A 23,445-nucleotide genomic window follows, 5' to 3' on the forward strand; every position below is an offset into this window, starting at 1 on the left:
GGACAAATAAAGAAATGTTTCTAAATTATTTTTAGAATTTTATTAATAAAGCTAAATTACGAAATTCAAATTAAATGAAATTTGCGCATTTTATCTATTTTTGTTGAAAAGTATTATTTACAAAAATATACAAAAATCACTCTATGATAAATCTTCCCCAAAGCTAAATTATGAAATATTGTTTTGGGATCATTTAAATTTGGCCCCGTGCAGGTCCGGGTGTCAAAAGAATAGGCCTACAGCAGCGCTAAGCTTGTCGTAAAAGGCGACTAAATTGTGCTCAGAAACCTAGCCGGGGGCTAGGCGCTCTGCCCGCAGAGCAACTGGGATGGGTACCCCTGGCATGTTACATGCTGGGGTTGTCAGGCTATAATACGGAAAACCTGACCGCAAACCATAGTGGTGCACCATGTTGGGAAAGATGCCACGTTCCTCGCACGTTAAAGAACCCTGCTGTGGTATTCGATAGGAGTAGGAACCTTTGCGCTCCGCCACAGGAGGCTAAATTGCCCAACTTTACCCATCCCCCTTTTTCCAGTGGCAATCAAAATTTGTCCACCCTATTATCCTTGTGACCCATCCTTTTTTTTCATTTCATGTTCATTTTATCATCCATTTCATGTTCATTGTCTGAATATAGCTGAAATATTACTGCTCGGACGTTAAACCCCAACAAACAAACATAGATCTTGCGATTCTCCATTCATTAAAAACACCAATAGACCACTTTGTGTTCTTTTTGGTGTTTGCGTTCGTTTGAGACGATATCAGCTTTTCTATATCCTCATCTGAAACGGGTGCGATGAAACGCTCCGGTTCGACATTCTCATCTTTGAAGTCCGTTAGTAAGAAATCTCCAAGCCCAAACGTGCCCAAGTGGTAATAATCCACAGCTTGCGAAACACTCATGTCATAAAATGGTTCAATATTTTGATGAATTTGCGACAATCTAATATTCTCCTCTATTGTTGCCGACGCATCTGCTAATGATATATCTTCCTCGACATCTTGAAGAACCTGCAAAACAGTAAACAATCATTTTAAAAACATGAAATATCTATATTTCCAAAAATTAAGGGCCAATATAGGGCATATAAATGACATCACATCGGAGAAAAATTTTACCGATTTCCGATCAAAAGCACAGGTATTTTGGGCATGGACCCCCCCCCTTTTTGGGTCCCAAGGTAAAACAATAAAATCTTTTCACTTGCAGATCGTGTGGATACTAGAAAAGGTATTGTAATCGACTGGTTATGGAGTTTTGAGACTTGTTATATGCCTACATATTGTAGAAAATTGTAAATATGGAAAAATAAATAGATTTTTTTTACATTTGGGCCAAAAAAGGGGATCCATGCGCCGAATAGTTGTGTTTAAAAGCCTTCAAAAAGACAATTAGCGTAAATCAGTCTAATTCAATTAAAAAATACACACCTGAGAGAGAACCAAATCATCGCTTTCTACATTTTCAATGTCAAGCCAATCTGGTAGAGAGAATGCGTCTGCCATACTGCCTACTGTGTGGGTTATTAGATTTTCCCGCCAAACGTTATTTTTTTCTGCACGGACTGTCATGGGCGTGTCATTCATGTTACAAATCATTTATAGCAACGCCTTCCTCGTTAGCCTAATAAACTTCTCACCCTGCGCGTTCGAAAGTTTATTTGTCTAACTCGGAATACTATGCTATAAATATAACTTAATATACAAGAATCATACAGTAAATAAATTTACATTTTCAATATAATTGTTCATAATGTCAGGTAGGTAGAGTACTGTGGATCTGATAGTAACTTAAATGAGTACAAATAGTACTAAAACAAGCAATGTCTGTATAACTTACAATTGAGGATATAAAGAGTTTGATTTAGGTGTAATTTCACCTTGACCTTGTAACAAAGTACTGTAACCATTGTGGATAATCATAACGTAAGCACAAAATGGTTGACGTAAAATTTTACACAAATTGAACCAAGACACAAAGTCAATAGTAATACATGTTGGTACAGATATAGTTTGCAATGTTAACTTATTTCGAACAGTAAAGTTTGTCCAACTAGCAATCAATTTACAAGTTGGGAATGAAGTGATACTGATACGATTTATAGTGGGTGTATCAATATCCCAATATGATGGACACAGAGATAATGAAAGTATGGGGATAATGACACATTGGCCACCACAAGTAATGTCTATAGCTAAACTAGTTCCTTGCTTCTTTTTACTTTTGTAGATGCAAATGACAAAAGTACAATTAAAACAACTATGCTAAGCAACACTGAAGCATGAAGCCATGAAAATTCATTTGTAATATAAGTCATAAGGTTACTAGTAGTTTGCGCAGAATTGAGTTTTGTTACATGTTCATTGTAAATAAAGGATGGAACAGTTTGAGATTTTACACTAACAACTTGTTGTAAAACTAGCAAAATAATCATTTCTATTAGTAATAGCAAAGAAGTTAGGTAGATTCATTAGTTTAGTAGCAGCCCCGTGCAGGACCGGGTGTTAAAAGAATAGGCCTGCAGCAGCGCTAAGCTTGTCGTAAAAGGCGACTAAATAGTGCTCAGAAACCTAGCCGGGGGCTAGGCGCTCTGCCCATAGAGCAACTGGGATGTGTGCCCCAGGTGGTGGAATGGGGTACCCCTGGCGTGTTACATGCTGGGGTTGTCAGGCTATAATACGGAAAACCTGACCGCAAACCATAGTGGTGCACCGTGTTGGGAAAGATGCCACGTTCCTCGCACGTTAAAGAACCCTGCTGTGGTATTCGATAGGAGTAGGATCCTTTGCGCTCCGCCACAGGAGGCTAAATTGCCCGAACTTTCCCATCCCCCTTTTTCTAGTGGCAATCAAAATTTGTCGACCCTGTTGTCCTTGTGACCCATCCTTTTTTTTTATCATTTCATGTTCATTTTATCATCCATTTCATGTTCATTGTCTGAATATAGCTGAAATATTGCTGCTCGGACGTTAAACCCAAACAAAGATCAACTACTCTGGTTCAAGGATTCAAACTAGCTTATTCATTCATTTTATAATATTATAAATATATTTGTTCAATACAGTTTTACTAATACTTATATTTTATGATGTATGATTTTTCATACATTGTTTTTATATACTATTTATTTCTTCTTATGTTTAAAACATGACCTTCTTATTTTACCACTTTTAGTGAACCTGCTATTTATATATTGAAGAGAATTTTCATCAAAATTATCATCCGAGATCCATGATCTCGAACCATCAAGCCATTCGACTTGTATTTCTCTTCTACCATGTTTAAGTCTACCTCTTAAAGCTTTATTAAAAGGATATGACTGAGTATATTGGACTTTGTCATTTTGTACTCTTTTATTATTATTTGGCTGAACTGCTTGCTGAGTTTGTGGTCTAACAGGCAATGGGGTTTGCTGAATTTGAGGGATGTATTGAGACTGGGAATGAGCATCTACTGGAATGGGGTACCCCTGGCGTGTTGCATGCTGGGGTTGTCAGGCTATAATACGGAAAACCTGACCGCAAACCATAGTGGTGCACCGTGTTGGGAAAGATGTCACGTTCCTCGCACGTTGAAGAACCCTGCTATGGTATTCGATAGGAGTAGGAACCTTTGCGCTCCGCCACAGGAGGCTAAATTACCCAACCTTACCCACCCCCACCCTTTTTCCAATGGCAATCAAAATTTGTCGACACTTATCCTTGTGACCCATCCTTTTTTTTTCATTTCATGTTCATTTTATCATCCATTTCATGTTCATCGTCTGAATATAGCTGAAATATTGCTGCTCGGACGTTAAACCCCAACAACACAAAATCTTTGCTGCACAAAATTCCTCGAATTTCTGGGTTGTTCAGAATGTACCGCTGTTATTTTGGTATCCAATGTCAATTGTTCGAATTTTTTGTCTATATGTTGAGTCAGCAAATTAACTTGTGTTGAAAGATCCTCATTGTTTGAGTTGTTGACTAACAAGGTGGTTTGAGCCAACTGTGCTTGTTTTCGTAGTTCTTCAATGTCAGATGGGTCTTGTGGAATTACTATTTTTCCAATGGCAGGTTTGAGTCCTTTTATGGCTTTTGTTAGGATGCTTTTTTCTGGAAGTTGTGCCTCCCCACAAATTTTTGTAATTCGATGTATATAGTCATCTACCGTTTCAGAATGTCCTTGCCATATGTCCATTAATTCCACATTAAGGACTGGAGGGGTGAATCTAGCAAAAGTTTGCTCTTTAGATCCTCTAAGGTGTGGATTGAATTTTTGACGCGTTCATACCACTCTGCTACTTGATCTTCGAGGAACAGGGGGAAAGCCTCTAGGATTTGCGGTTCAGTCCAGTGCAAGAAAGAAATGTATAGCATCAGATTTTTGAACCACTGAATGACAGAATGTCTTTTTCCATCAAATTTAGGGATGGATTGAATTGTATTTAAGCTTACATTGTTGACTGGTTGGACTGGAGCCACAAATGTCGAAGGAGCTCCTCCAATCATGTTTATATCTTCTCTGGTCTGAGCTCTGGTTAATACCATAAGTTGCACACTATCATTGTAAGGATCTTTTGTTTCTCCGCCACTTTTTATACTGCTTTGTTGGGTAGATAGCAGTAGGGGATGCTCGGTAGTGTCTTTCTATGAATGAGACCACACAACAGAAATGACTCTAACGTCTTTGGGTTGTGGGCTGAAATATATTAATATTAAAACTAAAATAAAGTTTTAATAATTTAATTTGTTCCTCGATGCACACATACAGATGATCAATATAAACGGATTAAACAGATAAAAACAATTCATACCAGTAAATAACTAATCGATATAATATAAAATAACATGTAATGAAAAGTGTCACTGAATTATAAATTGTCTCATGTACTGATAGAACTTATGTTCGAGCATAAAATTATTGAATTATTGTTTTCCTAAAGACAAAAGAACACTGTCATAATGAAATATATGCATAGGAACTTAATTGAATTAAAATAAGATAAACACTCTTTACACATGCGAATAATCAATAGAGAAAATAAAACACATACCTACAATGTATCATAATATTCGAAAAAGAGAAAAACATACAAATTCAATTCTTTCAATGAGAAAACGTGTGATCTGGGAAGAGACAGATGCAACGTATTAAAACTTAATTCAGAAGAGACATTTTGTCATTAAAAACTAAAATTTTTACTCCAAAAATCGGAAAACATCTATTTACATGTACAAGGCCTACGTGGGGACACAATCAAGGGATCGGAAATGAATCGAAAGAAAATGGTATAAATATGAAAGGGAAAGCTAATCATTCTTAAAACATATTTTCAAGTTACGCCTTACAGCATTTGCCATGTCTTTGTTTTGGGTAAAATTTTACCATCAATACATTTGACAATTTTGTCCCTGAAAAAGCTTCATGAATTAACTCCCTTTAATTATATAAAGTAAGTCTTTCGATTTCCGATATAAGATAAAAAAAAATGAAATTTAATAAATTGAAAACATACAGATGATGCGGCATCGAGCGAACATCGTTATTTATACAGGATTAGCAATTAAAATTTATTAACCAATAAAATCAAATCTTTTACAAATTTTGGAAAATGGTCAGTTGTCAATCAAAAATCTTGACCAATAATGTAGGACGTTTCATACATGTTTTTTTTATTTTTGTTTTTGTTTTGGCTTTTTAGGATTAAAATGTCAAACATAAGCAATCAGCTATTTACCCTGAGGTGTATGAAACAATCAACTTAATTACATCATATATCCTGACTTAGATATAACTGCCAATATTTCAAAGGTTTCAGACAAAAGAGTTGGTAGGAAAGCTTTTTAAAAATTAATCCTTATTACAAAATTTGCCCAACATATAGTAAAAGTTTCAATGTAAAGTGCCAAAGGAAAGAATAGATAATTTATTATGTAAACGGACAGCCCCGTGCAGGTTCGGGTGTTAAAAGAATAGGTCTGCAGCAGCGCTAATCTTGTCGTAAAAGGCGACTAAATAGTGCTCAGAAACCTAGCCGGGGGCTAGGCGCTCTGCCCACAGAGCAACTGGGATGTGTGCCCCAGGTGGTGGAATGGGGTACTCCTGGCGTGTTACATGCTGGGGTTGTCAGGCTATAATACGGAAAACCTGACCACAAACCATAGTGGTGCACCGTGTTGGGAAAGATGCCACGTTCCTCGCACGTTAAAGAACCCCACTGTGGTATTCGATAGGAGTAGGAACCTTTGCGCTCCGCCACAGGAGGCTAAATTGCTCGACCTTACCCATCCCCCTTTTTCCAGTGGCAATCAAAATTTGTCGACCCTATTATCCTTGTGACCCATCCCTTTTTTTTCATTTCATGTTCATTTTATCATCCATTTCATGTTCATTGTCTGAATATAGCTGAAATATTGCTGCTCGGACGTTAAACCCCAACAAACAAACAAACGGTGAAATGTCTACCTTGGTGAATTACTACATCATGATAATGCCGTACTAACAATGTCGCTATGTGATGTTTCTTCGGTATTATGATAGGTTGCAAGGTTGCGTTCCAATCCTTTGAATGTCTTAACCGACCACCAACACGAAGAACATTATGCTGATCCAAAACAGGTGACAAAGGTAAGATATCAGATTTCAAAGGGAATTTCTGTCCTAACGAAGCACAGGTAAGTTCGTCGTTGAAAACATTTTCCTGTACAGATCGGATAATAAACCGTTCTACCTCTTGACGAGACGGTTTACTTGCCTTTCGATATCTCCTGACATATGACTTTATGACCAGTTTGTTTGTTTGTTGGGGTTTAACGTCCGAGGAGCAATATTTCAGCTATATTCAGACAATGAACATGAAATGGATGATAAAATGAACATAAAATGATAAAAAAAGGGATGGGTCACAAGGATAATAGGGTCGACAAATTTTGATTGCCACTAGAAAAAGGGGGGATGGGTAAGGTCGGGTAATTTAGCCTCCTGTGGCGGAGCGCAAAGGTTCCTACTCCTATCGAATACCACAGCAGGGTTCTTTAACGTGCGAGGAACGTGGCATCTTTCCCAACACGGTGCACCACTATGGTTTGCGGTCAGGTTTTCCGTATTATAGCCTGACAACCCCAGCATATAACATGCCAGGGGTACCCCATTCCACCACCTGGGGCACACATCCCAGTGGCTCTGTGGGCAGAGCGCCTAGCCCCCGGTTAGGTTTCTGAGCACTATTTAGTCGCCTTTTACGACAAGCTTAGCGCTGCGGCAGGCCTATTCTTTTAACACCCGGACCTGCACGGGGCCTTTATGACCAGTAGTGCCCTAAATAAACTATTCCATGATGAAAAGCGTACAAAGCGGTCTGACAAGTTCCCAACTTTCTGAACACTAGTTTTATTTGAGGTCACTTGAGGACGGACTTCATTATCACAGTTTGGTTGGATTAACGGATAGTCCTGATGATCAGATTCAGAGGTTTCAAGAAAAAAGGACGGACCACTAATGTAGGTTGAATCCTGTAATTCGGATGGGTTCAAATGTCTAGTAGCTATATCTGCCGGGTTCTGATCTGTGGGCACGTAGAACCACTGTTTTGGTGAGCTAGCTGCCCTGATGCGGTTTACTCTGTTACTTACGTAGACATAGAATCTACGGGTTACATTGTTTATATTGCCCAACACAACTTGGCTATCAGAATAAAAGTACATATCGCATGAATCTATTTCTAGTTCCTGTTTCAAAATGTCTGAAATTTCCACTGACAGAACAGCTGCACACAGCTCGAGACGGGGTATTGTGTGCCCATGTGTAGGAGCAACTTCTGCTTTTCCCATCAGAAACGACACATCGACATGATTGTCCAGGATTAATTTCAAGTAAGCTACTGATGCGATCGCATCTTTAGTTGCATCGCTGAATATGTGGATTTCTCGTCGTGTAGCCGCAGAGTAGGAAATGCCACAGTCCATTCTAGAAATTTGAAGTTGCTCAAGTTCAATCAAAGACGATACCCATTGTTCCCACCTTCGACGTAATGTGAGTGGTAATTCCTCATCCCAGACTTTGTATACATCATTTCACGAAGCAGCAGTTTTCCGCAGATCGTCACAGGAGCGACAAATCCAATAGGGTCGAAAACGCTGTTAATGACCGATAACGCACCTCGTCGAGTAAACGGTTTTGGTTCTTTGGAAACTTTGAACACAAACGTATCACTTGATATGTCCCAAGAAATTCCGAGACTGCGTTGTACCGGAGGTATCTCTGAGCCAAGGTCCAAGTCCTTGAGATCAGAAGATAAGTCATTTGACGGAAAACTCTGTATAACAACTTCGCTGTTGGAGACAATCTTGTGAAGACGGAGATTTCCGCCTGTAGTAAGTGCACTTTGAGAACGCTTGAGCAGATCAACTGCATAATTAGTGTCTGAGCACGATTTTAGGCCATCGTCCACATAGAAATTTCGACAAACGAAATCCTGAACATCCTTATCAGCTTCCTCTACAGACTTTCGAAGGCAATATGTGGCGACTGCTGGAGAGGGCGAATTTCCAAAAACATGGACGGTCATTCTGTAGTCAATAATCGGACAGTTTAGATCATTATTGTCATGCCAAACAAAGCGCAAAAAGTCTCTTTCTGAGTCACTGACCTTGAAATTACAGAACATGTGTTCTACGTCTGCCATAAAGGCTACTTCTTCCAGTCGGAATCCGAGTAACACGCCAAGCAGAGAATTGGTCAAGTCAGGACACTTTAACAACGTGTCGTTCAATGAAGTACCGGCATATTGCGCTGAAGAATCAAAGACGATGCGAATCTTTCCTGGCTTTTTAGAGTTGTAAACGCCGAAGAACGGCAAGTACCATCGTTCATTAACAGCAGGAATAACTGGTGTTTTCTCGGCATGACCGAGTAATAACATCTTGCCCATAAAGTCTAAAACGTGAGCTTTCTTCGTTGCTATGATCTAAAATTTCAAGTCGCTTGAGTGCTTGACATCTATTGCTCGGCAACGTAGGTCTTCCTTGACGGAAAGGAAGCGGAGCCTGCCAGTTTCCATTATTGTCTTTCGTAACATTTTTATCCATTAACTGAAGAAATAAACCGTCTTCGATCGATGGGCCCAAAGTTTCATCAAACTTAAAAATATTATCCTCTTTCAGGGAGAACTGATTCTCGCATGGTATCATGTGAGTGGCACGGCCACTAGACAACAAGCAGGGCTTGTTCACCGAAATGACGTCGTTTCTATGAGTTTGTCCCAAACAAGACTCTCCTACGATTACCCATCCTTAAGGGAGTTTCTGGGCGTACGGTTCTTCGTCGTTGCCTAGGCGCGGATCTAAAACATGATGTGCAACTGCTATATCCCTACCAATCAATAACTCAATATGGATGTTAGTGTCAATATCACAAATTTGTCTTGATAGGTCTCTTAGGTGGGATAAGTTATCAATCACACTCGGGGACGGAATTTCATCACGATTGTTCGGTATGTCTGAGCATTCTATTATCGAAGGGATGATAATCTGAGTATCACAAGTAATAGATTCAACACAGTAGTTTCTAACTTTTCTACCGACTGTAGATATTTTCCCTGAACATGTAGATAAGGAATATGATATTATTTCACAATCACTAGCAAATGAGTCCAGTAGTTCGAGTGTGGCTAACGTGTGACAACTCTGGTCGTCAATTAAAGCGTACACTTTCCTAGCCGCACCTCTTTGATTCAGTGGATAGATGTGAACCGGAAGTATCTTTGCGCAAGATGTACTAGTTATTTCAGAGTTTCCACATACCTTTGTACAGGATGGAGCTACTCTCGGGAACTCCCCTCCATGACGACTGTCAGTTTTCCGGGGTTCAAATTCTGACAAATTTGTACTCGATTGTTCAACATGTAGAGCTGTAGGGTGCTCCTTAGACCGACATAATTTACACTGAAAAGTCTCGACGCAATTTTTCGACTGATGCGGTTTTGAGCCACAACACCTAAAGCAGAGTTTGAACTTTTTCAATAAGTCTTTCCTTTCACTGATAGGCTTCTCGCGAAATGCTCTACAGTTCTTCAGTTCGTGATTTGTTTGATGTATCGGACACACGTGTTTTTAATAGTCTCGTCTATGTCTGCCATGTGTGCAGATATTCTACCGGATGTTGACGCTGAAGTGTTTACTGATACCTTAGTGTTGGTATTCCCGTATTGAAAACTAGGATCGGTGTAAAAATTAGCCATTTCATGTATGAAATCTACGAAAAAATCAAACGGCGGAAACAGCCATACTCTCTCTTGTACTTGCTAGCCTTAGATGAGCAACTATCTTGCAGTTTTGGCCCCGTGCAGGTCCGGGTGTTAAAAGAATAGGCCTGCAGCAGCGCTAAGCTTGTCGTATAAGGCGACTAAATAGTGCTCAGAAACCTAGCCGGAGGCAAGGCGCTCTGCCCACAGAGCAACTGGGATGTGTGCCCCAGGTGGTGGAATGGGGTACCCCTGGCATGTTACATGCTGGGGTTGTCAGGCTATAATACGGAAAACCTGACCACAAACCATAGTGGTGCACCGTGTTGGGAAAGATGCCACGTTCCTCGCACGTTAAAGAACCCTGCTGTGGTATTCGATAGGAGTAGGAACCTTTGCGCTCCGCCACAGGAGGCTAAATTGCCCGACCTTACCCATCCCCCCTTTTTTAGTGGCAATCAAAATTTGTCGACCCTATTGTCCTTGTGTCCCATCCTTTTTTTTTCATTTCATGTTCATCGTCTGAATATAGCTGAAATATTGCTGCTCGGACGTTAAACCCCAACAAACAAACAAAAACAAAATCTTGCAGTTTTGGAGGCAAACGTAAAACGATAGGATTCACACCGGAGGAAGAGTCGAGGTAAGCTAACACCTGACTAGACTGAGCATTGTTTTTGGTGCATTGAAACTCGCATAATATATCGTACAACTCGAACAAGCGTTTGTAATCACAGTTAGAAGCTGACATTTTCGGAAATTTATCAAGTTTTTTCCTGAGGCAATCCTCGATAACTTCTGGGCTTCCATAACGACTGTCAAGACGTGACCAAATCTGTTTTAGTCCACTAGGAGAATGGAATGCACACGCAACTTTAACACTTTGTGCCTGAAGTGATGACTCAGGACCGAGCCAACGAATAAGTAAATCGAGTTCCTCCGCAGGCGTGACACCTAACTCTCGTGTCACTGCTAAGAATGTCTGTTTCCAAGATAAGAAACGCACAGGACTATCATTAAATTTTACGAGTCTTGATAAAATAACGTCCTTACGAGCTATCATTCTAGTCATAATGTCACACAATTGCACTTGAAATAAATTAGGAGCGGTTGGGCGTGATATCATATGTGGATGCCCTGAATATCCTTGATGCAGAAAAGAAGGCGGTATCGACTGTGGTCATGGAGGCTGAGGAAGTTGTGAAAATCCGTGAGGGATCTGAGCTGGCACATGCGGTTGTTGAGAAACACTAGTCTGCACATGAGTTGACAAATTTGCCTGTGTCGTAGGCCATTGTTGAGGACTACTAGTACTATGTTGCTCATGAGCTGGCAAATTCACCTGAGTTGTAGACTGTTGTTGTGAAATGCTATTTAAATGTGGTAATTCAGTAGGCAATTGAAAACGCACACATGATTGAGGTAGAGGAGTTGTCTGAAAGTTAACTGTTGTAGTAGACGTTGTCGACTGATCGTGAACCTGACTCGGATTTCCTTGTGTCGGAAATTCTGATTGTAACTGAGTATCATTAATGATTTTAGTATCGAGTATCTCGGATGAATTTGAAGATGAATGTTTCTGAACATATTCAGATGTTCTCTGTCTGCGTACACTTGAAAGCTCGGAGTCAACATCATTATCCAGAAGAGTATCGCTCTCCATCACACGGATTTCGGCTTCTAGAGTTTCTGCCTCTTTCTTAATTTCCATGAGATCTATTTCTGCTTGTATTGCTAGTTTTTTTCTCATTAGCTCCAACTGCTGTTTCGCGTATTTGGTCTTGGTTTTTGTAGCCTCTAGTTGGGCCTTTTTCTTAAGAACCGTTGACCTTGTAGATGAGGCACTAGATCTATGACTTTCCGATCGAGACGGTGTATCATGTGAAACTCTAGAATCAGGTTTCGGTCATAAAGCGGAAGATACAGTAGCTCTTAGTGATTCACAGGCCATCATATGTGAATTCCTTAACTGTGCACCTTCATAAGTTCCAGAGTTATTAGAAAATCTACGTACTGACTGGTTAGCTTTCCATATTCGTTAAGATTACAGCGAATGTACTCAGATATCTTTTCAATGTCTGAATCTGAAGCATTACTTAGAGCCGGAATAAGTCCATTAATATCATTTTGTATTTGCACAAAGGATCGTTCGTACTGTCTTACATTGTCACATTTCTGCCCACAGAGCAACTGCGATGTGTGCCCCAGGTGGTGGAATGGGATACCCCTGGCATGTTACATGCTGGGGTTGTCAGGCTATAATACGGAAAACCTGACCGCAAACCATAGTGGTGCACCGTGTTGGGAAGAATGCCACTTTCCTCGCACGTTAAAGAACCCCACTGTGGTATTCGATAGGAGTAGGAACCTTTGCGCTCCGCCACAGAAGGCTAAATTGCCCGACCTTACCCATCCCCCCTTTTCCAGTGGCAATCGAAGTTTGTCGACTCTATTGTCCTTGTGTCCCATCCTTTTTTTTCATTTCATGTTCATTTTATCATCTATTTCATGTTCATCGTCTGAATATAGCTGAAATATTGCTGCTCGGACGTTAAACCGCAACAAACAAACAAACAAACTAAAGATTTCATATGCATGTTGAGTCAATGATCTCTCTAGAAAGTTCCCTGGATTCCATGACTGTGAAGCTTTTTCACTGTAGCGGGGCAAGAAAGACTAAAACATCTATCAGATCAAATTCTTTACTTTGCTGCTAAACATACCTCCAGAGAGGGTGAAAAACTGAAAATACCAAAATTAACAGTTCTAAGTAAACTTATCCAGACATATGGATGGTATTCATGAGATGATAAGCATATAAAACTAAAAAAATAAGAAAAATCCTCATGTACACCGAAATACAAATTTCCTATTCGCACTCTGCATACAGTGATTGATTATGGTAATGTGAACAATATGAAATTAATACATATGTAGTATACAATATATAGTTGCTATATAGTCCAAAGTGAAGTCACGATTGAATAATTAAAATTCGGCAAAACACATAAAATCGATTCGCATATTCACCCAGTGATTCAATAAGTTAAGAAAATACAAGTCGACGGGTCAATATCTAGGACGTTCAGAAAATCGACAAGATGGGACTTTCCTAGGTAAATAATTGAGAGGGTGTGGGGTAATTAATAATGCTAAACAATATCACAATTCATACAGGTAAGCTTGTGATCATCAAACACGGGGAAAATATTGAAGGACGGTAAGAAAAAAAGGGGTAACACGTGACCTATCAATGCTCTCAAAGGTAGAGAAAACACAAGGAAGAAAATTTACAAAGGCGACTTTACATGAAAGAATAAAAAGGTAAGTATGAAAAACTTACGCTATGGCGTCATGACGTGGTGAAAAGATTGATAGAACCATAAATGTTTATCGTGACAAAAAAGCACAAGTATCGGATGTTCAAACGAATAACAAAGTATATGACGGAGAGGGAGATAACCGAATACGGAATAAGCACACTATATATGATGACAATATAGGAAAAAATACTAACGATTATGCTGCTATTAATTATAATTTGTGTTAAGTTTTCTTTGAATATTAGTTAATGATTTTTAGAACAGTTAAATGAAACGATCGGAATTAATTATAAGTGTTAACAGTCCTTAAATCAATTGTAGGTAACTCTTATGAAAAATAAGCCAACATTAACTAAAGAAAATTATTGCTTTATAATGTCATTAGCAGTAATTAATTAATCTGGCTTAGTGTCATAGTAATAGACAAATGGTAATATTTACTTCCTATTTAGTCTTAATATACTTAATGTTAATTTATTCCTAGTTATCGTAGACGATAATTGCTAATCATTATGTGCTTATTATGAAATGTATTTTGTAACATACAATTGATTAACACACTTTAAAAATGTAAGTTGTTGGCACTTTAAAGATAAGGATTGTTTGGAAGTTACGACTACTACAACAGAACGGAAAAACTCCAAAGATGGACGCAGAGATAAGTTGGAAGTTTTGCTTTTCCACGCAAGCCATGATCTTTTTTGATAATATTGATGAGTATCACCTGCATTATATTGTCTAGATAATTTTGCATCAGTTATTTTTCATTATAAAAGATACTATATAGTCATGCGAGCACTGTGTGATTATAATAACGAATTAGACATTTGCTATAAATTGTTCTGCTATTACGCCGACTTTACTTTGAATACCTATAACTAGAGATTGTTTATCTAGTAGTAAATGCAGCGTGTTTCTTTTATTGGTTTTGTTGTTTTTCGACAATATTGTTAAACCTAATGTTGGAAATATGAATTGTAGCATTTCCAAATATTCTTCGATTGTTAACCGATTTACATTTATATAATCACTAGTATAATATCCATTCCATTTAAGTTACCAGGAACCAAAAGCTTGCTATAATTGTATCAAGACTGCATGGTTGCATGTTTAAACATAGGTAATCTACGATTACAAAGTTCGCCTTGTCTGCAGTAAAATGTTTCAAGATGCGTACCAAGAATTCAGCATTGATTGATTGATTGTTATCTTTTAATGCCGTTTCGGCGACTAGGGCCATATCACGGCAAGAACATTTAATGAAATGGAAATATTAAAAGCATGATCAAAGTCTCTTCATAAAATAATGAAATTAAAACAAGCAGCTATTTACATATAAAAAGGTACATAAAAGGTGAACCTAAGACATAAAATACATATAGATACATAACTTCGATAAAACATTTAAAATATTGAAAAATCGAGGAAGGTATCTAATTTAGATTTTATTAAATAAACCGATGTCCCGCAAGAAATCGATAATGTTTTTAGATGAAACGGTCTTGAACAAATCAAACTTATTGGCGCAGTCAAAATAATTTTGCCTGGTGTTGGCAAAATCCACACAATCTAGAAGAACATGTTTGATAGAGAAAGGGCAATCACATGGGATACACTCAGGTGGAGGATCACAAACAAGCAAATGGCCATGTGTAAATCTAGAATGTCCAATGCGGCATCTAGTCATGACCACTTGCTCTTTGCGATTGCCCGACCCGGATTGAGTTTGTTGTGTTCAAGACCGTCCCATCGGTCCTGCCACATCTTTAAAATATATTTCCTTATTAAATGTTTAAAATCGGTGTATGGCAAACTAACGTCCTTTATTATTTCATTTAATGCCTTCTTGGCAACCCTGTCTACAACTGAATACCAACATGACTGGGTACCCAGAGAAAAACAATCTCTATATCGAACTCCCGAAGTCGATGAATAAAATATAAAATTTGTAAGATAAGAGTGTTTTTCAGTTTGTGATTTTTAATTGCCAAAAGACAGCTCAAAGAGTCAGAACAAATAATAAACTGTGACAGATTAGATTGAGTAATCAATTTAAGTGCTAACAATATGGCTCGAGCTTCAGCTGTGAATATGGAAGCGCTCGATGGCAACCGTGCAGGTCCGGGTGTTAAAAGAATAGGCCTGCAGCAGCGCTAAGCTTGTCGTAAAAGGCGACTACATAGTGCTCAGAAACCTAGCCGGGGGCTAGGCGCTCTGCCCACAGAGCAACTGGGATGTGTGCCCCAGGTGGTGGAATGGGGTACCCCTGGCGTGTTACATGCTGGGGTTGTCAGGCTATAATACGGAAAACCTGACCGCAAACCATAGTGGTGCGCCGTGTTGGGAAAGATGCCACGTTCCTCGCACGTTAAAGAACCCTGCTGTGGTATTCGATAGGAGTAGGAACCTTTGCGCTCCGCCACAGGAGGCTAAATTGCCCGACCTTACCCATCCCCCTTTTTCCAGTGGCAATCAAAATTGTCGACCCTATTATCCTTGTGACTCATCCTTTTTTTTCATTTCATGTTCATTTTATCATCCATTTCATGTTCATTGTCTGAATATAGCTGAAATATTGCTGCTCGGACGTTAAACCCCAACAAACAAACAAACATGTCCAGAGTGTGAAATTGCAGCTTTGGAGGATCTTTAAGAAGTAAACACGGCGGCAGCAGTAGTTGGAGGAGCAGCCTTAGGATTATACGAAGCGTATAATTATATAGTACCAGCGTTAGAAAATTATAACAGAGCATACGCAGTCCGCGACAACCTCAAAACAGGAGGAAGAGCAATCCAGTCAGCTAAGGCAGCGGCAAAGGGTTCTAATAAAAAGGGTTCAAGTGTCTCCACTAGGCTCCGCGATCGTATCGCTAAGGCCAAAGAGCGACGCCTTGAGGATCACATTCAACGAGTGGGAGCAAGATCACCACCCGATACTCCACAGCAATCGAATCTTCGATCTTCTAGAAAGAGGAAAGGAGGTCAAGATAGCGGAAACGTCAGGAACAACAGCAAGAAAGCTAGAAGTGAACAAACGGGAGCCACGTACTACGATTACCATAGACCTAGATATAGCAGTAAATACAGATCTCGTAACCGTTCAAGTATGGCCTATAGGCGTAGACGTGGAGGATATAGAAATCGTAGACGCTATAAGAGACTCCGAAGGTGGGCAGCACGTGCGGCTGGTCGTAGAAACAGACGAAGACGCATTGCCAACAGGAAGCGTTATCTACACAGGAAACAAGGAATTAAGGGTCGGTATGCTACTAGAGGCGGTAGACTGGCCCGACAGCATAGAATGCGATATGTCACAATCAAGCACACAGTCAGAAAGTCTTTCCAATGCGAGTTCACCAAGGATAAGCCCTATGGAATAAGGAATACAACACTGTTCGATCACACTGGGGACTATCTGCCTACAACAGAAGAAGATCCTAGAGTAGGAGAATTATTCAAATACCACTACAAGAAGTTTTATAAATTCAGCTGGAAGTTTGCAAATTTAAAGTGTTAGGCAGAGAGCATGGCACTGAACCACTACAATGATGGCACTTGTGCCATCAACCATTTGGACAAACAGATCATACCGATGGGAGTAGGATATCTCAATTTCATACACGATATACACAGCGATTTATTGGATCAAGAATTCGAAACGGATGCAGATCACGAATCCACGATGTTTAGAAGATGGAACTGGGCCTCCGGCCGACACACAAACCCATGGGGAAGCTATAGACCAACGATGATGCCATGGATGGAAGGAAGCTATCAAGGAATAACGATGAAATATTCCAACTTCGAAGATATGTTAAAGGCACAGGATATGATAAGGACATCGGATAAGTTAACTGTGGTAGGAGAGCAAGTAAAGAGCGAAAAGGAGGCGGATTACCACCTTCGGTGGTTCATCAAGATTCCCCGCCAAGTACCAGATACGTTCTTAGCAGATTGTGGAAATGTGACTGGAACTCTTCCTCAGCACAAGTGCTCAGGAGCAAGCCACTTTTGGTCAAAAGACAGAAATGTGCGTGTATTTGTATCATTTGATTTATGTTTGTATACTACTTTTATGGTGCGTGGAAGGTCGCTTCGCGACTGAATAAATTGTTTTAACATTAACCGTGTTATTTGTGGTTAAGATAGCTAACCCTCTCCCAAACCTAACCCTAACCAAGATAGTATTTCCCGCCCTTTTTTTGGACCCCCTTAAGGGGGGTCCAAAAAATATCTTGATGGAGTGCATTCTGTCATTACAATTGGTGATAGTTTGGTGGGGAGCCAACCAAATACTTATAATGGTTTCGAAGCGCCGTAGGGCGCTTCTCAACCTACTTTGATGGAGTGCATTTTGCCATTATAATTGGCCGTGTATGGTTGGCCCCCTAAGGAGGGGGGCCAACCAATATATTTAGATCTATAAATATGAAGGGTAGCTGGTTGGTGAAAGCAGGCCCCTACGTGCTGACGCGCCAACACTTGGATAATCCTCCTTGCAAAAAATTCTCTATTTGTGCGCATTTCACCTTCTTGCACCTGCGGGGGCAATCGTTTGCTCAGTAAACTTCCGTCTCGGCCTCCGCGTCGGAATGACTCCCTTCCGCCTCGCGTCGTCAATTTATAGATCCACCGACCAATCATCGCACTTGTAATGTTGCGTATCCATGGCAACATCACAACAACACGCCACAATTCTCGTCACGTCACCCGCCAAATGTAACGCGCCCACTGGCGTACGGGAGCGTGTCACGCGACATTTGGTGGTCGCCTAACAGCACGTGACGTTTGGCGCCGCAATCGTGCGCAGCATCCGGCCATGGTTGGTATAGGCGCCAAACAGTCACGCGCAGTTTGGCGCCCACCCAATGTCACGTGCCACTTCCCGTACGCCAGTTGGGCACGTGACATTTGGCGTGTGACGCAACTCGATTGTGACGAGTTGTTATGATGTGGCCATGGATACACAACATCACAAGCACGCTGAATGGCCGGATGGATCTATAAATCTCCTCGCTCGGCTCCAGGGAGTCATTCCTCCTTGGAGGCCGAGACGGAATGGTACTGCGCACGATTGCAAGGCAAAGGTTTAAAAAGGTTAGTGAAAATGGCAAATAGAAGAAATTTGTTGAAGAAGTGGATCATCAAAGGTGAAGGCGATGATCGAAGATTTGTAATGGCAAATCACTGCTGAAGAAGTAAGTCAGATTGATTTTAATGATCAAGAGAGCATTGTTCTGACTTGTTCGTCAGAAGGTTCGCAACTTCCTGGAGCCTCAAGCGAAGGGATAGTTGTTCCAGAATCAGATGTATCTGATTTGTTCTCTCAGATGGGTGATGATGAATTGATGGCAATTCAAGATTCAGATGAGGATGAAAAGTTGTACGAGGCAACTGTGGCCCCCATAGGGGGGCCACAGTTGAGTGGTGAAGTTATTGATCTCACTCGGGAGATATTTGATAGTGATGATGACCAGTACATCCTACAGATAGATGAGGAAGGATTTAGCAGAATAGTGAGGAACCCAGAGTTCGCTTCTCCCAGGAAGAGGAAAAGGACACAGAGCAATGATTTGATGCAAGTGTTGCAGCAAGCTCCTCCTAGGAAGTTGAGAAAGGAGAGGAGCGATAAAGGGAAGAAGCGAGGTAAGAACTCTGTAGTTAGGAATGATAAGGGAAAGAAGAAAGAAAGGAAAAGCAAGCATTTTTTTATCACAATGAAGAAGAGCAGAAAGAGTTGTTATAGGTATAACAACAAGTATGCAGTATGGAAGAAGTTAAGGTCAGTAGATTGGATGGCTGAAGCCATCCTAGCACAAGAATGGGGTTTAGATAAGAGGGGAAGCCCCCATTACCACATGTATGTTAAAACTAAGGTTAACATGAAGCTTTTGGATGTTAAGCAGAAGATTAAGGATTTAATCAAGAAAGTTGTCAATGTTCAATGTTGTAGAAATATTGGGAAAACAATCAAGTATGTAACTAAGGAAGATATGCACCCATGTGTGCTGAATGTAGATTTAGATAAGTTTCATGTACATTGGAAGCAACAAAACACAGTAGAGGTAAATGAATATTTGCATTTGGATAATTATCATTACAATGTGATACCTGTCAATTATAGAAAGGACACAATCAACAAACACAGCGCCTATTGGACGGCCGAGAATAGTACAAGGGATCAAGAAGTTGCAATGGAATACCATGACCCAGGGCTGGCCTGCAGAATACTTGAACTCAGTAAGGATAAATCTAAACGAGGTATTTATGTCTGGGGACCTCCAGGGACATTTAAGACGAGTTCAGTCATGGCCGTAGCGTCCATTCCATTCTTTATGTTTAACCCTACCAGTAACTTCCCTTTTCAAGGGTATAATGGAGAGAAGGATATTTTGTGGGATGAGTTCAGGGCCGTGGACTTTGATAAACATCAAGTTTTGATTCAACGTTTAACAGATGGATATTCAGCATGTGTAGAAATGAAGCATGGGAACAATACAAGGTTAAGATTGAAAGGTACATTTTTGATCACTAGTAATGACTGTCCTCCGGAGGACTTGGCATTCAGAAGGAGATTTCACTTGGTGGATGTTACTGGATTTAGGGAAGAGGATTGGAGATGAACTGTGAATTGTGACTGTGATTGTATATGAATTTTATTTAGTTTGAAATGTAATTTTTTTTAGTTCTTGATGTATAATAAATTATAAAAAAAAATTGTTTTTTTTTCAGGAAAAACGCCTGAATCGGCGTAAACAAACAAATCCACACTCGCAGCTCTGCAGAGCTGCTCAAACACAAACTAAAAACATCGGGCGCTCGCGTTGCTCCGGGCCCTAAATCGGGCCCTCCGCGATGATTATCGGTGGAAGGAGAAATAATAGAAGGTGCCCACTGAGGTATCCACCAAAATAATGAAACCATCCAAAAAATGTTTAGAGGAAATTAAAAAGGCCAGAGCTAAGAAATCTCACCAATGTTCCCAGACTCAGTCATCCCAAAATTCCGGATCATCTTCAAAATCATCTCCATCATCACAACAGTCATCGTCTTCCAAATCTCAACAGAAGAATGTCCAACCCCCAAAAAAGTTGGGGAATTTCCGTGTGGAGGACTTGGAGAAATTCAAGTCTAGGCGACAGATTGTGTCGCCTGTGGTGTCGGACTCGGATTCCGAATCTGACATGGAAACAACAGATCATGGACTTTGTCCAGGTGAAAACTGGCTGGGTCCCGACCTTGATCAGATTGACCAAACAGATCCTGTTGCCATGAAAAAATACAAGGAGCAGCGCGCTCAGTCAATTCGAATTGACCTTAATGGTGGCACTCGTACTAGAAGGTCATCGAGTCGTGGTCGCGGATCCAAGTCAGAGAAAATATCCCCCATTCGTCACCCATAAAAATGGCCAAATTACTTCAATGGAATTGTCGAGGTTTAAAGGCTAATATTTTGGAATTAACTCTTCTTGTTCAGTCTATTTTACCAGTTGCATTATGTCTCCAGGAGACTCATTTAAAAGAAACGGATCAAATTTCCGTAAAAGGATATACAATGTATAGTACATTTGCTGAGGCAAATGAACGAGCTGCTGGTGGATCTACCATTTTTATTAGGGACAGAGTAATACATAGTGCAGTTCCTTTAACTACCGATCTACAAGCAGTGGCCGTTCGGTTATCCCTTGATAAAACCATAACCGTTTGTTCCATTTACATTCCCCCAAATTCAATTTTGTGCAGAAATAAATTAGTTGATTTGGTTAAGCAGTTGCCCAAACCATTTATTATTTTGGGTGACTTTAATGCTCATAATCCTTTATGGGGAAGTAATAATACGAATGATAAAGGTAAAAAAGTTGAGGAGCTCCTTCAGCAAGAAGTTTTGTGCATATTTAATGACGGATCTTCAACGTTCCTTCATGCAGGCAATGGATCGTATTCTTCTATTGATTTAAGCATTTGTGATCCTCTCGTACTTTCAGAGTTTACATGGCGAGTTCATGATGACTTGTGCGGGAGTGATCATTTTCCAATTATTTTGGAGCATTTATCCTCCAAAACGGAGGAACGTCAACCTCGTTTTAAACTTGAGAAAGCAGATTGGGCTTCATTTGAAGCCCACTGTCTTGAAGAATTACGATTAGAAACGATGAAGGATGTTGAAGATCCATTTTATTATTCAATGAAAGACTGACATCAATTGCTAATAAAACAATACCTAAAACCTCGACAAATCCAAAAAGGCCTAGTAAACCATGGTTTACTGATGAGTGCGACAAAGCGATCGAAGAACGCAACAAGGCCCATCGCCGGTTTGACAAAAATCCTACACCAGCAAATCTGTCAAACTTCCGAATATTTCGAGCAAAGGCTCGACGTACATGTAAACAAGCCAGACGAACCTCTTGGAAAAATTTTGTTTCTAGTATTAAATCTCACACTCCCCTCAATAAAGTATGGAATTTTATTAGAAAAGTAAAAGGAAAAAATTCGAATTCTTCAGTGAAACACCTTAAAGTTGGTAATACCACTCTAACCACCGAAAAAGATATCGCCAATAAGCTAGCTGAAACATTCGCTAAACATTCATCCTCAACTAACTACAAACCGGATTTTCAAAAAATTAAATCATCTGCAGAAAAGACAAAATTAAACTTCAAGTCAAATAATGCTGAATCCTACAACTCTCAATTTTCTATAGAGGAACTAAAATCGTCACTGGCTAAAGCCCACGATACAGCTAGTGGGCTAGATAATATTCACTATCAACTTTTGAAACATCTTCCTGATCCATCTCTACATACACTTCTTGCGTTAATGAACGAGATATGGACTTCTGGTAACGTTCCGTCCATCTGGAAAACGGCTTCAGTTGTCCCTATTCCAAAACCACGAAAGGATCATACGGGTCCTTCAAATTATCGCCCGATCGCATTGACAAGCTGCGTCTGCAAGACAATGGAACGAATGGTCAATGATCGCCTTGTGTGGTTCCTTGAGAAGCACAACTTACTAATATTCAGTGTGGTTTTAGGCAAGGCAGAAGTACTCTTGACCATTTAGTCCGGTTTGAAACGCTCATCAGAAATGCATTTGCTAAAAAAGAACATGTTGTGTCGGTCTTTTTCGATTTAGAAAAAGCCTATGACACGACGTGGAAATATGGTATTTTAAAAGATATATTTGATATGGGGTTGAAAGGAAGACTTCCTCTGTTGTTGTCTAATTTTTTGTCAGATCGTCATTTTAATGTGAGGGTAAATTCGACTTTTTCTGAGGAGAAGGAACAGGAAATGGGTGTTCCTCAGGGAAGTATTCTTTCTGTCACTCTCTTCAGTATTAAAATTAATAGTTTAGCCCAAGTTTTGAAGGACAATATTGACGGTTCCTTGTATGTAGACGATTTTTAGATCTGCTACAGGGGACAAAATATGAGTAATATTGAAAGGCAGTTACAACTTTGCCTCTAAAGAATTGAGCAATGGGCTTTGGAGAATGGGTTTACGTTTTCTACATCTAAAACTGTTGGTATGCACTTTTGTCGAAAGCGAAAGCTGCATCCGGACCCAGATCTCTTTCTTTATGGTAATAAAATCAAAATAGTAGAAGAAACAAAATTCCTTGGATTACTTTTTGATAGTAAACTTTCTTTTCTTCCCCATATCAAATTACTTAAATCTAGGTGTCTTAAGGCACTAGATATTTTAAAAATGGTGTCCAGTACCGATTGGGGTGCTGATACCTCAATTTTATTAAATTTATATAGATCTTTGGTTAGGTCTAAACTTGATTATGGATCTATTGTTTATGGTTCCGCCAAAAAATCTTACCTTAAAATTTTAGACGCTGTTCACCACCAGGGGTTGCGACTTTGCCTTGGTGCCTTC

The 23,445-nt window shown here is 39.9% G+C and overlaps 3 protein-coding genes across 3 annotated transcripts; all 3 read right to left on the reverse strand.

Annotated features, from left to right (window-relative positions):
- Nucleotides 1-550: 550 nt before the first annotated feature.
- LOC148596501 (uncharacterized) lies at nt 551-2,260 on the reverse strand. Its single transcript, XM_088563983.1, has 2 exons — nt 1,438-2,260; nt 551-1,017 (listed from the first exon to the last, which is right to left on the reverse strand). The coding sequence occupies exons 1-2, from the start codon at nt 1,603-1,605 to the stop codon at nt 649-651; spliced, it is 537 nt and encodes a 178-aa protein (XP_088420109.1). The 5' UTR covers nt 1,606-2,260; the 3' UTR covers nt 551-648.
- Nucleotides 2,261-7,985: 5,725 nt separating this feature from the next.
- On the reverse strand, nt 7,986-8,912 carry LOC148596502 (uncharacterized). The gene has a single exon (XM_088564278.1). It carries the CDS (start codon nt 8,910-8,912, stop codon nt 7,986-7,988), a length of 927 nt encoding a protein of 308 aa, XP_088420404.1.
- LOC148596503 (uncharacterized) lies at nt 8,736-11,358 on the reverse strand. The gene is made up of 2 exons (XM_088564279.1): nt 10,807-11,358; nt 8,736-10,086 (listed from the first exon to the last, which is right to left on the reverse strand). Exons 1-2 carry the CDS (start codon nt 11,356-11,358, stop codon nt 9,283-9,285), a joined length of 1,356 nt encoding a protein of 451 aa, XP_088420405.1. The 3' UTR covers nt 8,736-9,282.
- Nucleotides 11,359-23,445: the final 12,087 nt, after the last annotated feature.

This window comes from Perna viridis, chromosome 15 (assembly GCF_037379345.1).
Source record: "Perna viridis isolate PV_CMFRI_1.1 ecotype Kerala chromosome 15, ASM3737934v1, whole genome shotgun sequence".
Classification (NCBI taxonomy): domain Eukaryota; kingdom Metazoa; phylum Mollusca; class Bivalvia; order Mytilida; family Mytilidae; genus Perna; species Perna viridis.